This window comes from Pagrus pagrus, assembly GCF_965226575.1.
Source record: "Pagrus pagrus genome assembly, chromosome: 10".
Taxonomy (NCBI): domain Eukaryota; kingdom Metazoa; phylum Chordata; class Actinopteri; order Spariformes; family Sparidae; genus Pagrus; species Pagrus pagrus.
Window position 1 is genome coordinate 20,312,161 of NC_140194.1, and position 12,199 is coordinate 20,324,359.

The 12,199-nt window shown below is 39.7% G+C and overlaps 1 protein-coding gene across 2 annotated transcripts in view; it reads left to right on the forward strand.

Moving 5' to 3' along the window:
- Window positions 1-331: 331 nt before the first annotated feature.
- The window catches only part of lrrk2 (leucine-rich repeat kinase 2), a 31,392-nt gene continuing 19,524 nt past the window's right edge, over window positions 332-12,199 (forward strand). Inside the window, exons 1-13 of one of the 2 annotated variants that reach the window (XM_084364249.1) lie at window positions 332-1,350; window positions 2,649-2,731; window positions 3,147-3,256; window positions 4,392-4,480; window positions 5,311-5,448; window positions 6,062-6,196; window positions 7,957-8,088; window positions 8,528-8,647; window positions 9,747-9,907; window positions 9,990-10,069; window positions 10,244-10,350; window positions 10,764-10,893; window positions 11,119-11,243. In XM_084364249.1, coding sequence (XP_084220375.1) covers window positions 1,215-1,350; window positions 2,649-2,731; window positions 3,147-3,256; window positions 4,392-4,480; window positions 5,311-5,448; window positions 6,062-6,196; window positions 7,957-8,088; window positions 8,528-8,647; window positions 9,747-9,907; window positions 9,990-10,069; window positions 10,244-10,350; window positions 10,764-10,893; window positions 11,119-11,243 — 1,546 coding nt within the window. In that variant the 5' untranslated portion in view covers window positions 332-1,214. Of the gene's footprint in view, window positions 1,351-2,645; window positions 2,732-3,146; window positions 3,257-4,391; window positions 4,481-5,310; window positions 5,449-6,061; window positions 6,197-7,956; window positions 8,089-8,527; window positions 8,648-9,746; window positions 9,908-9,989; window positions 10,070-10,243; window positions 10,351-10,763; window positions 10,894-11,118; window positions 11,244-12,199 lie in introns of both variants that reach the window. The other variant, XM_084364248.1, reaches the window with a different exon arrangement.

Sequence of the window (12,199 nt, forward strand, 5' to 3'; positions counted from 1 at the left end):
ATATCAGCTGTTCTCTCATCTTTTATTTATTCACTATTAATATTTAGATATTCAATAAAGAAACCTGTTTTCAGTCATTATTTTTTTTACTACATTATTAAACAAAAAATGGAGTCTGATTCTGACCCAGTCACCAAGTTGTACACATGCTAATATTACTTTTATCACTAATACTGAATGAGAAGTTATAGCATTGAAATAGCAGCGACAGTGAAAATGCCGTATTTACTGTGCTAGATGCGCAGTACAAAACGTAGGCTACCAAAGGTGGGTGAAGAAGAACCGACAGAAAAAGTTGAGATTTTTTTTTAAGTCATGCATGCCGAATTTGCATGTATCGCTCAAGAAATCGCTAAAAGTTTTAATATCGGCTGTACACGCTGAGTGCGTGTGCGAACGCGCAAACAAACACTTCAATTAGGGTTTTTTTGAACGAAATATGGCGCAAATCAGTGCCAGGCGTATCTCACTGGTTCCTAAAGCGGTAAATCAGTAGCTGACATTAGACAGCGGGGTGGGCGGCAGCTTCTGGGGTATACGGATGCCATTTGAGCGTTCCTCACCCAATCTAATGTGAGTCCAAAACGATTCGGTGATACATCTGTGTCGGAACTTTACCGACAGTTCGACTGAACCACGGTCTGTCTGTGTGGCAGTTAACTTGATTAGCCGTAGTCGCCGTTCCCACCCGGAGCCGCTGCTGCTCCTGCTCCTGCTGCTGCTGCTGCTGCGCGGTGACTAATTTCCAGTTTCCTCTTTAACAAACGGGAAGTTTTTCTTGCCAGAGTCATATGATGCGACTGTAGGAAGCAGGAACACGCCTGTCAGTGAGGAGCTTTCCCCCCACAGAGAAACAGAGAGGCTCCAGCTCCACAAAGAGGAACATGTTTATGCGGCCGAGGAAAGTTAGCCGCGGACGGTGATGTCAACGGTCGGAACCGAAACCCCGCGACACTGACAGCTTCCCTAATCGTGACAGCCGCTTAGCTGTACTGTAGCTAATGTAACATGATGTAACACGGCTAATATTCAGCAGCGTGATGTAATGATACGAGTGGATATTATAGTGGCGCTTTTAGTCGTTTCTCTCCACGCTGCTGTAGCAATGCTTCAGCAGTGTGGCCGCTTGAAGCCCTTCGTCGGTTCGGAGGGACTCCACTGATCGACCTAAATGCACGGCACCTCGTCAGCTGGGAAACAGTATTTTAAAGACCATGGTTAACACAGAGGAACTGGAGGAAAGGTTGAAGAAACTCCTGGTGAGGCTGAAAACGCCGAAAGAGGACAGACAACTGTGCACACTGATTCAGATCATCCAGGACTTGCTTTTCCTGGCCCACACCGACAATGGTAGGAAACACATTCCCCCTGCATGTGTATCATGCTTCATACACACGCACCATTTCCTTTGGCCATGTTGTTTGATTTAAGGGCAATGGTAGGTGAAGTTTATCAGATCCTTTATTTAACTATAAGTAGGCCTTAAAATACTCTCTTACAAGTCCTGCATTCAAAATCTCACTGTAGATGACAGTTTATAAAGTATTTACAACTAAATGTGTCTACCAAGTATGCAGGAAAATGCCAAATTTTGATGCTAAATGATGTATTGTGTTATTGGATTATTATTTCTGATGCATTAACTCATAAGAATCATTTGGATGTTGTAGTTGATTGAGCTTGGACTGGTGTAGTAGCTTAATCCATAACACCTCGTCATATATGATAAACTCATCATACATTTGTACATAATCTCCAAAGTGATCAATAACTAGAGCTGTAAGACAAATGTAAGGAAATCATAATGATACAATATTTTCTTTTTAAATGTATGAGAGCAGAAGCAAGAAGCTGAACAGAATACTTAAATACTCAAAGTGAAGTACAAGCACCTCAAAACACTTTATTAAATGTACTTGGAGGTTGATTTAATAAATTAATTACTGATCCGTTTGGCATGAAAGAAGTTTCACCTGTCTGGTGTAGTTTCCTATCCACCGATAAAGAGTTTCAGTATATTTCTGGGACTTTCCAATTTCCTTTTGTAAATGTTATTTGACGTTTCCTGTTAATGCCCTACACTCAACACATAAAGAAGTTATTAGTCTGCAGATAAAGATATGACACATAGAGATCCAGATGTTTGAGGCTTTAGTCACATTAATTCATTATTACTTTGTTAGAGGTGGTTTAATCCAACAAAAAAAATCAACATCTACACCTCAACTTATCATCGTGCATAGTTAACATTCAATACTCAAGTACACTTTTTAATAATATTAATGTAGTTTTATGTTATTGAAATCTTTATTTTGTGGCATGGCCATAGACAGATATAATCAGAAAACGTCAAGATGCTCTCTTTCAAACAGCTGAATTGCCACTTGTCAATTCAATCTTCCTTTTTTTAGTGTCTTAAGTCTTCTATCAGTGTGATTGAGTGCTGCTCATTTTAACAATACTTGTCAATGCAATAAAGACAGCTACACCCTTAGAAGTGAGTCCGTGTTATTGCTAGACTGGTCTCCGAGCCTTGCTATTCACATTTAAAAATAGAAATGAATAATGAAAGAGAAACATTGCGTCGCTTTCTTCAAAGCTAACTTGTCACATCATGTCTTCTTATCTGTTGTTCTTTGATGCAGCAGCTGAACTGTTTGAAGACAAAGATGTCCACGTCCCCCTCATGGTGGTGCTGTCATCCTACATCCACAGCCGAGGAGTCCAGCAGGTACCTCATAAACCTTTGACTGTGTACTTTAGTTATCCTTTCGCAACAAATCTTGAACTTTGTCTGCCTGAAACAAAGAAAAAGCATCATGCGGTGGCTTTAAACACAGCCTGGAAGGAAGGAGACTGATTAGTGTTGAACAGCATCACCTGCTGAGACCGTCATCCACAGCTGACATGCCTGTGCCTGATCCAGCATGTTTATGGCGTCTCGTGACTACTGTATACTGCAGCTTATCAGAGCTGAGATTGCAGCTATGCACAAAATGAAAGTCAAATAGTGAGACTCATGTAATCATAAGCGACTCTTTGGAAAATCATCTGCAGGTTAAGGCGCACTTCCACTAGTGGATAATTTGTCAGGCTTGTTGGTTGTTTGATTTCAAGCGTGTCATGGTGTAATATCTTTCCTACAGGTGGGCTGGTCATTGCTGTGTCGGCTGATTGAAATATGCCCCGGTACGCTGGACTGTCTGACCAGACCTCTGCAGGCAGCCAAGGACTGGGAGGTACTGGGAGTGCACCAGTAAGTAAAGACATGCTTACTGGGTGCTGCACAGTAGCAGTGATGCACTGTTTTTTAATTGTGAAAGAGTGAATCCATTTTCTTGTCATATGCCCCTAATGGCTCGTGTCACATGACTATGTCACACAGACATAGTTGATTAGATTACATAGCATTCATCTTCAGAAGAAGCCTTGAATTTGGTCAGTAATTACATATGTTTATACATCTACTGCACGCTGTATCTTTTTGAAGTTGTGGTACACATTTTTTACCCCAACTAGGGCAAAGCAATGTCAATATTTTCATTTCCAATTAGTTGTTAGCGACATGGCTGTAGAGATGGAAATGCCAGTCTGTCAGGTGGTCAGTCCACCACCTTGATCCAAACATCTCCACAACTATTAGATTTATTGCAGGGCAGACATTGATATTCCCATTAGTCTCAGCTGTACTTAGTGTTTAGCGCAAATTACCGAAAGCTAACATATTAAACTTGTGAACTTAAACATTACACCTGCTAAACATGAGCGTGCAAGTCTTTCTGAGAATGAGTAAATCATGGACAGTGATATAATATCTGCATCTTGAAAGTCCAGTTGTGAAAGCATCATTATACATTAGAGCAGGGCGCTCATGTACCCTTTATAAACCCATTTTTCCTCAACTTAATAGATGATTTGATATGATTTGATGTAGCTCTCAGATGTATTAAGTTCAGAATGTACAGATGTCATTTTCAATTTTCACTTCCTGTTCGATGTAAGTAACTGGATATAGTCAAATTATATTGTCACGCAATGTCAGTTTTACCTTCTTTTTTTCTTTTCAGTTCCTTTGTATTGTGTCTCACATTTTCAGCTCCAAATCACTTTGTGTTACACCAGACTTTTTCAGTTCTTGATTTAGGCCATGTTTCCCCTATTTCTAGTACCAGTGTTTGCAGTAGTGCTTTTACAAGTGTGCTTAGACAGTAAGAAGTAATAAAACATGTTTTTTGAACTAATGATATGCAGGTCTGTAAATCAGCCTGTAGTTAACAACTGCTTTATGTGTGCAAGAGTTAGGACCTGGCTTGTAGATAGGAAAATGGTTAAAGTGCCTGTGTCTTGTCCACATTCCTGGTTAATTTTTGCCCTCAATTTTTGTTTTCCAGGCAGATCCTGAAGGTACTATCTCAGTACAGAGCAGACTGCAAAGTGACGATGGCTGGACTCAGAGCTCTGGCTCTCCTGCTCAGATCAGGTACACAGTCACACAGCATACATACTACAACACATCAGGGCTTCACTCCTGCTACATATTACACCGAGCACAAGTGTTTGAAGATTGAAAGTCATTTAAATACCGTTTTCTGTGATCCACAGCTGAAAACAATCTCACAGTTCACAAAAGTTGATTCTACATCTGATTGGAATAAGATTTATGTTGTGCTGCAGACGTGTTATCAAAGCAATACAAAAGGAATCTTGAAGGTATTTGAATTATATAGCATTTTAGGAAGGAAGAAGAGGAAAATGTTAAAACCAAATCAGTTATGAATAAAAGAACCTCAGTCTGGCTATCAATCTGTGCATGTCAAGTACTTTTTATTGTAGTATGTAGGGGTTCTTTTCAAAGGCCACTTTTCAACACTAAGTGTCTTTTTGCATTTTTTAGAGCAACATTTTAATCTCAAACCTCTTGTTTATGCTCATTTACAATATAATGTGCGATGGCCGGTATTTCATCACGCTTTGTGCAATGACAAGCTTCAGACAAAAGCAGAGGTTAGACTAAAAAGTAAATCACATGGTCTGCAGAATGCTTTGATTTGTCTGTGAAAGTACATTGTCAGTAGCTGCACTGCCAAGCACAATAATCAAGCAAACCCAATACTTCCTGCCTCTGACTCTCAGTAGCATTTTAAAAGAAAATATTTACAGAATCCCCCCAAAAAACCCACTTTCATATCTGCAATTGTTTGACTTTTAAATGGCTCATTTGTTGGATGATAAATTGTTCTTTGTAATGGTCAGATGGTCGTTTAGGTGCGGGATGTATTTTTTATGCTTGTTTAATTCATGTTTATGAAGAAATGGTTCCTCTGCTGGTGCTGGAGGAGGAGGAGGAGGATGTGTTTGGCCTGGTGGTGGAGGCGATGAAGACGTTCCCCACGAGTGAAGAGGTGCAGCTCCATGGCTGTATAGCTCTGCAGTTCCTCCTGGAGAGAGGTGAGCAGACTCTAACCTTATATATACTAGCTTGTAGAGGTTTACCCCAGCCAATCCTATGGAAATACATTTTAGATGTTTTCTGATTCTGTATTTGGTTTTAGAACGAACAATTACACTTGTTTAACTTTTGTGTAGCTTAATAGCTATGTTATAGCCATGCCTGGAGTCCTGTGAGGCTGAAATGCTCTTTACATAGAGTGAAGCTTTACTATTATTTATTTCTTACCACTTAAAGAAGAAAAAACAGCCTGCCTAATTCCAAAATGTTGGGATGCTGTGTAAAATGGAAACAAAACAACAGGTTTTTAAATACTTTATGACCTATATTTGATTGAAAACAGTACAAAGACCAGATTTTAAATGGTCAAACGGATGAACTTTATTGTTTTTTGTAAATATACAGTCATTATGAATTTGATGCTTGCAACACATGCTCAGAGCACATGTAAGAATAACTCACTTAGCTGCCAATATGCTGAAATTAGCATACATTTCAGAGCACAGTTAATATGTGTGTCAACCACCAACATTTTAGCTAGCTTTGCAACTGCATCCTCTATATGCTTGTGTATACACCAGCTGAATATATCTTTTGTGTCTGTGTCTCCAGTAAGTGATGACCACCTCGTAGAGTTTGTGGAGAACCAGGATCATGTTGTGGTTCTGGCGGCTCTTCAGACGTTCTCAGACAGCTCCGAGCTGCTTCTGCAGGCCATGAAGGTGCTGCTCCCACTGGCTCGTCCTGGTAAGACCTCATTACACCTTAATGTATTTATGAGGTCTAAGAGGAAAAGACAACAATTATAGTATGAATTTAACTACAAATTACAGAGTAAATCTGAACCTCAGTCCGATGAGATTCACTTTAGATCTCTGTAAGTGGAGAGGTCTAGGAATGTGTGCTCTCACTCTACTAATGTAATGCTTGATGTGTTGCACCACATATTGATCATGAAGGAGGCACATTAAACATCAACACATCAACTCTTTCTTCATCTCACACGGCCTATTTCAAGCATCATCACCGGACCATGATGTCACTGTAACGCTTTTTAAACAGTCTTGATGAAAATTAGATTATAGCCACCACCAACGCTAGTAACCATGGGAGATGTTTTGCAGAACAGTTGTTTGTGGGACAGAAGGTGGTGTGTGTCGAAATGGTCAGATCCTGATGGAAATTCCCTGATGGTGGAGAACACAGCAGCTCCTCGTGTACTATGTCTATTTGCTTGCTCGCAAGGGCATTGTGATATAACAGATAACTGGCTTGGAGTGTTCCATAATTTCCATGAAAATGTAATCTTAATTACTGGAATACTAATGCAGTTATCAGAATTCAGGGAGGCCCTGTGTGTTTGTAATCTTTGTATTACGAGGAGTACATTGTTCTGGCTTCACTGGAAAGGATGTTGAAGAAAAGAAAGGTTTGATGTGAGTTTGTACCATTCTGCTACCATGGCATAAGTTAAAAGGCTAGCGCAGATTTGGGGCATTTATTGTACATTTAGTAATTGAATTGATGGACGAATATTAAAAAAAGATATTTAAATAAGTTTATTTGTAGCATCTCTCACAGATACAAAATCACAAAGTGCTTTACAATGATAAAAAATACAATTTAAAAGCAATATAAATGCATTTTTGATCACTTCCATCTGGTTATAAACAACCTAAAATAGTAGGTTGTTTTACAGTTACGTAATACACTTACATACTTGCTACAGTTGTCATTTCTGCACTACAATGTCTTGCTCCTTGCTGGCTATTAAATATGCTGCACAGATGAATATCAGATGGATAAACCAGCCATCCCGGCTTTTTTTCAGTGCAAAATAGTGTTCCTTGTTTTGTGCAGAAAGAAGCTTGATCACATATCGATCTGTTTGTGTCTGCAAGAAGTAGATTTTCCGTCTGTATTAAAAGCCTGTGGCTGACCAGGCGCCATGTCATGTATTTTTTCTGCAGATGACAACTATTACTTTTATTTCAGTTAAAGCTGGATGAACATCAGAAATGACTGAACAAACAGAGACTTTGCTCTGACTGAAATTCTAATTAGCTGCATGACTTCTGCATGAAGCCGCAGATGAAGAAAAGAGACAAAGTTTCAGGCATGAACTTTTTCCACTTTAATCCGTGTTTTTCCACAGATGTATGATTTATCACGGTCATGGGGGGATTCCAGGCTATTTGGAGAAATCACTCTTCTCTGACCTTCTTGTTTTTCTTTTATTTGCTGTTTTTCTTGTGTATTATTACCACTTTGAATTTGCTACACAAGCCTTATTTGGTGTAGGAACCTAACAGTATAGTATAGTATATACTATAGTCAGTACATACCCTACTGACATGCTGTGTTGTACTGTATAAACCTGCGATATCACTATATATATTGATTGCAGACTGAAATAATTAAATCCAGCCAAAACATGAAGGTTGATGTTTGAAAAGCAAAAAGCAGAGATCACAGATGCTCTGAGTTCATTATCTTGTCTCCTCCAGGCAGTAATGTGGAGATGTTGATGTCAGGAGGTGCTCGCTGCTACAGCATGATCATTGCCGCCATGGATGCCTTCCCTGAGGTGGAGGAGTTGCAGGAGACGGCCTGCTGCCTGTTCAAGAACTTTACATTAGGTCAGAGCCAGTGGTCAAATGTTCAAAATTACGATCTTTATTAATTATTAATTCATATTTAAGACTCATTTTAATATGCCCTCTTTCTTCCAATATGAGACGTTTTTAGTTGCATTTGTGGATAAGTTAAGTTTTCCTTCCACCACTTTCACTTTCTTACTCTCCGAGACCTGTAAACACACTTGAATCTGTAAAATAAGTGTAATTGCTCTTTAATGCACTGTCAATGAACAACTTTGGAGTATCTCCTCAGTTTTCGTTGGTCGTTAATGATAACAGTCTTTGTGAAATCGATGAATCCTCACTATCTGTCCAGCAGTGTTTGGATTGTATTCATCCTGATAAGTGAATGTGTTTTCAAATTGGCAGACTAAGATTGAAGAGGTCAGTGGAGACATCAGCTTAATCCGGGTCGTGTTTGTTCTGTGTTATCTTGTAGAGAGTTACTACAGCATCCTGGTACTGAACGGCGTCCAGAGGGTCGCAGTGAGAGCCTGTCAGACTTTCCCAGACAATGCCAAGCTGCAAGCTGCTGCTCTTTCCTGCCTGGCTGATCTCAGTGAGGACACACAAACACTCACATACTATATTTAACCCATTTATTTATATCCACAAAGATGGATCAGTGATAGAAACAACAGAACAATGCCTTGACCCAACACTGTGCACACAAGAAGAGAAATGATATCCAGGTACAAAAACAGCACATTTTATTTATAGTGGATCTGCTGATTGATTTCCTCAAGTTGTCAGTCATGTGCCTACAACTTGTGCTGAATAATGAACATGAATAGCTCACTAAACTTATAGTTTCCAGGCTGTGCAATAGATCTATAGGTAACTCTGAATAGGCATTTAATTAAATGACTTAAAAAAAAATTACTAGAATGTATTAATGTAATATTTCTTATTAGTTATATTTTTTTTCCTTGCCCACCTTAGACAGTAACACTTGTTTAAACTTTACTGAGTGTGATTGCGAGCTGTCAGGAGATGCTATACATTTTTAGCAAACCCCGTCGCTACTGCTAGCCAAAGTAGCTGAGAAGCTGAGTGACTCATCATGGGCAAGTGTCAGTTTTGATGAAAGCTTAAACTGGCAATAAGTTTTCTGCCTCAACATATTGCGATGAGGTAAATGTTGATTGCACAATGTAACGAAGGTTAACTGGTGATCTACTTCTGTTACAGTCTAAATGATGGAATAACCTCACGTTTTGTCCTGTGTTGTCGTTATTTGCGACTCTGAGGAAAACAGAAACGATCCATTTGTCTTTGCAACAGCTGCGGCAACAACATTACCACTTGGAAACTTAACATAAAGAATTGTTGGCGCTGTTGTCCCTACTGATTTTCTAGCTTTCTTTGGTATGAAAAAGTAACCGCTCCCTAATCTAAACACACATTCATCTCTTCTTGTTTAAACCCCATGTGTAAATTTTAAATGTGACTATGTTTGTTTGTAGCCTTTAGTCTCTACCACAAAACACTTCTATCCTGAAGATCTTGGAGAGTTAAACTGAATAAACTAATAGTTTTTAACTTGACTGCGACTCTTCCGAAGAACAGAAGACTCACATAGTCTATGAATGTAATCTGATGGTCAAATCAGATCTTGTACAGTATAATAATTGTACCATGATGTCTCCTTCCGTCAGCTGCAACCATCGTGCAGAACAAAGCAGTGGCCGAGCAGGGTTTGGAGGAAGGGGAGGAGGAGGAGAACAGGGGTAAGGAGGAGGTGGAGGACATGGGCCTGGGCTGGATGGAGGCCTGTTGCATGGCACTGGATCTCCACGCTGCTGAGCCAGCCGTTCAGGTCAGTCCAGCGTCTGCTGGTCCTCAAACACAGCAAATATTTTACATAGAATCATTTTAATCATATAAATCTGCTGCATTAGGAAGCTGCAAGCTGGGCCATTCACAATCTATTACTACACGGAGCTGGAGTGAGCAGTTCAGAGGAGGAGCAGGATGAGAGGTACACACTGAAACATTGAAATCCAGACAAAAGAAATGAAAAGCGATCTTTGACTTCTATTAGACTTAAGAAAATGCAGGCAATCAGATTTCAGTGGTCACAAGGGATGTTTGAGAAATATATTAAAATGTCTGATGATATAATATATTTACATTTTTCGGATATGGTTTCCAGGACTCCTGTTCACAGACAGTTAATGGCGGCCATGCTGCTCCACTCATCCTCTCCCAGTGTGTTTGAAGCTGCTACCAGTGCCATAGCCACACTCATCACACACAACAGTGAGTCTTCAACAGTACACACTTATAACTGGTATTTTATCATAATAATGGATATGAAATGAGTGATGAGCCCAGAGAGAATTATCACCTGAATCTGCACCGCCTCTCTTTTTAGGAAGCTTTATAGTTTTTGTGGGGTTTTTTTTTTCATGTTACCTTCAACGTGTTTGGTTGTAAAATGATGAGTAAAACCGAACCATACCATACCAACACCATCATCAAGAAAATACACAGCACAGTGTGAGAAAGTTCTTCCTAGATTGGATTCCATATACTCTGATTCAGTGGAGCTTTCTAAAAGATGCTGATGTAGTAAGACCCCATTCATCTAGAAATCTGTGCAGATGCAACCATATATATAAATACTGTGTTGTTGGCTCATACAGTGAATGTCTGCTATTCTCTGTTTGCAGGTAAAATGTGTTCTCTGCTGCTGTCCAGTGGCCTCCATGTCAACCTAGTGGAGATGATGAAGAGACATTCAACGTCAGCTGAAGTTTCCATCAGCGCCTGTAAACTGCTCAGTTTGCTCTTCCAGGGAAGGTGAGCACAAATAGTTCCCATTCTATGACTCATTTGTTGGATTTAGAAAAAGGAAGTCAGAATGGGAAAAACAGGCAGACTGAGGAGTGCACTGTTGCTTTCCACATTTGTGTGCTGCTCTTTTGTTTTGCCGACTTATCAAAATATCAAGCACCAATATTTTCTCCAAATCAGCAACATTGATATTTCATTTTGGAGTGAAACCTGTCTCTTTATGCCTTTTAGGACAGCCAATCTAGATGAGTTGAACATGGCCATGAGTCAAATCCTCAGCACCATGAAGATCCACAACTTCGAGCCAGATGTTCAGCTGGAGGCTTTGAAGGCCAGCCTGGTCTTTCTCTGCCCAGGTACACTAATGTGTTTTCTACTTTCACTAACATAGAAATGCTCCTTCTGTCATGTCTATGAATGGCCCAAAGTTGACTTGACAATCAATGTTGGTTGTGTGCTGATCTTTTCGTTTAGGTTTTTAATGGTGAAGTTATTTTGATGACAGCGTGATCTTTTTCTATCACTCCCTTTGTGACCATTTCTGTTCTTGCTAAATACCAAGTTTGTTCCTCCAGTAAGAAGAAACTAAAAAGATCCACTAAACACTGTTTTGGATTTTCACCACAAGTGCTTTCTGGTTCAGCCTCACATCGTTTCCAGCAGTAAACAAGCTCTAATAAACCCTGTACACTCCCTGCCCAGCACCAAACATCAAACAGACAAAGTTTGCTAAGTTTAACTAGCCGGTGAAGGAAGTGGGACAGCAGATGAAACTATTTGGCTTGGATTCATTTGGTGGACAGAAGCAGAAGTCTAAATGAATGTTAATAATGTTCCTCAAGAAACTGCAATAGACTAGTTTCTGTCTTTCAGTTTGTTTGGAAATCTGCAGCCTCAAAGTGGGCAATAAAAATCTATTTATGCAGCTGTAACAATAACCATTACATTGCAATTCTTCCTGCATCAAATCAGGGAACAGCTCTAAGTATAGTTCTGGGATCTAATCATTCATATTCACCAGGAAGTTCATTAATAGATGTGTCCATGTACAGTATATGTTATTGTCTGTCTGTGTGGACGCACTTGATTTTACAATGCTCACTCAGAAAATAATTTCTCCAGCTGTATGGCAGAGCAACTATACATTTTCTTTGTTCAGCAGGGGGATTCAAAGCTGCTTCAGGGGAATGTGGTTGCAGTTTACCCTTCCTTTGCTCCCAGCATTGCACTGTTAACACTCCTGATTAGATTATTGAATGTAACAGAGCAGTTTTGTCTCTGTGTGTACGTTTGCTTGCCTCTTTGTCTTCAC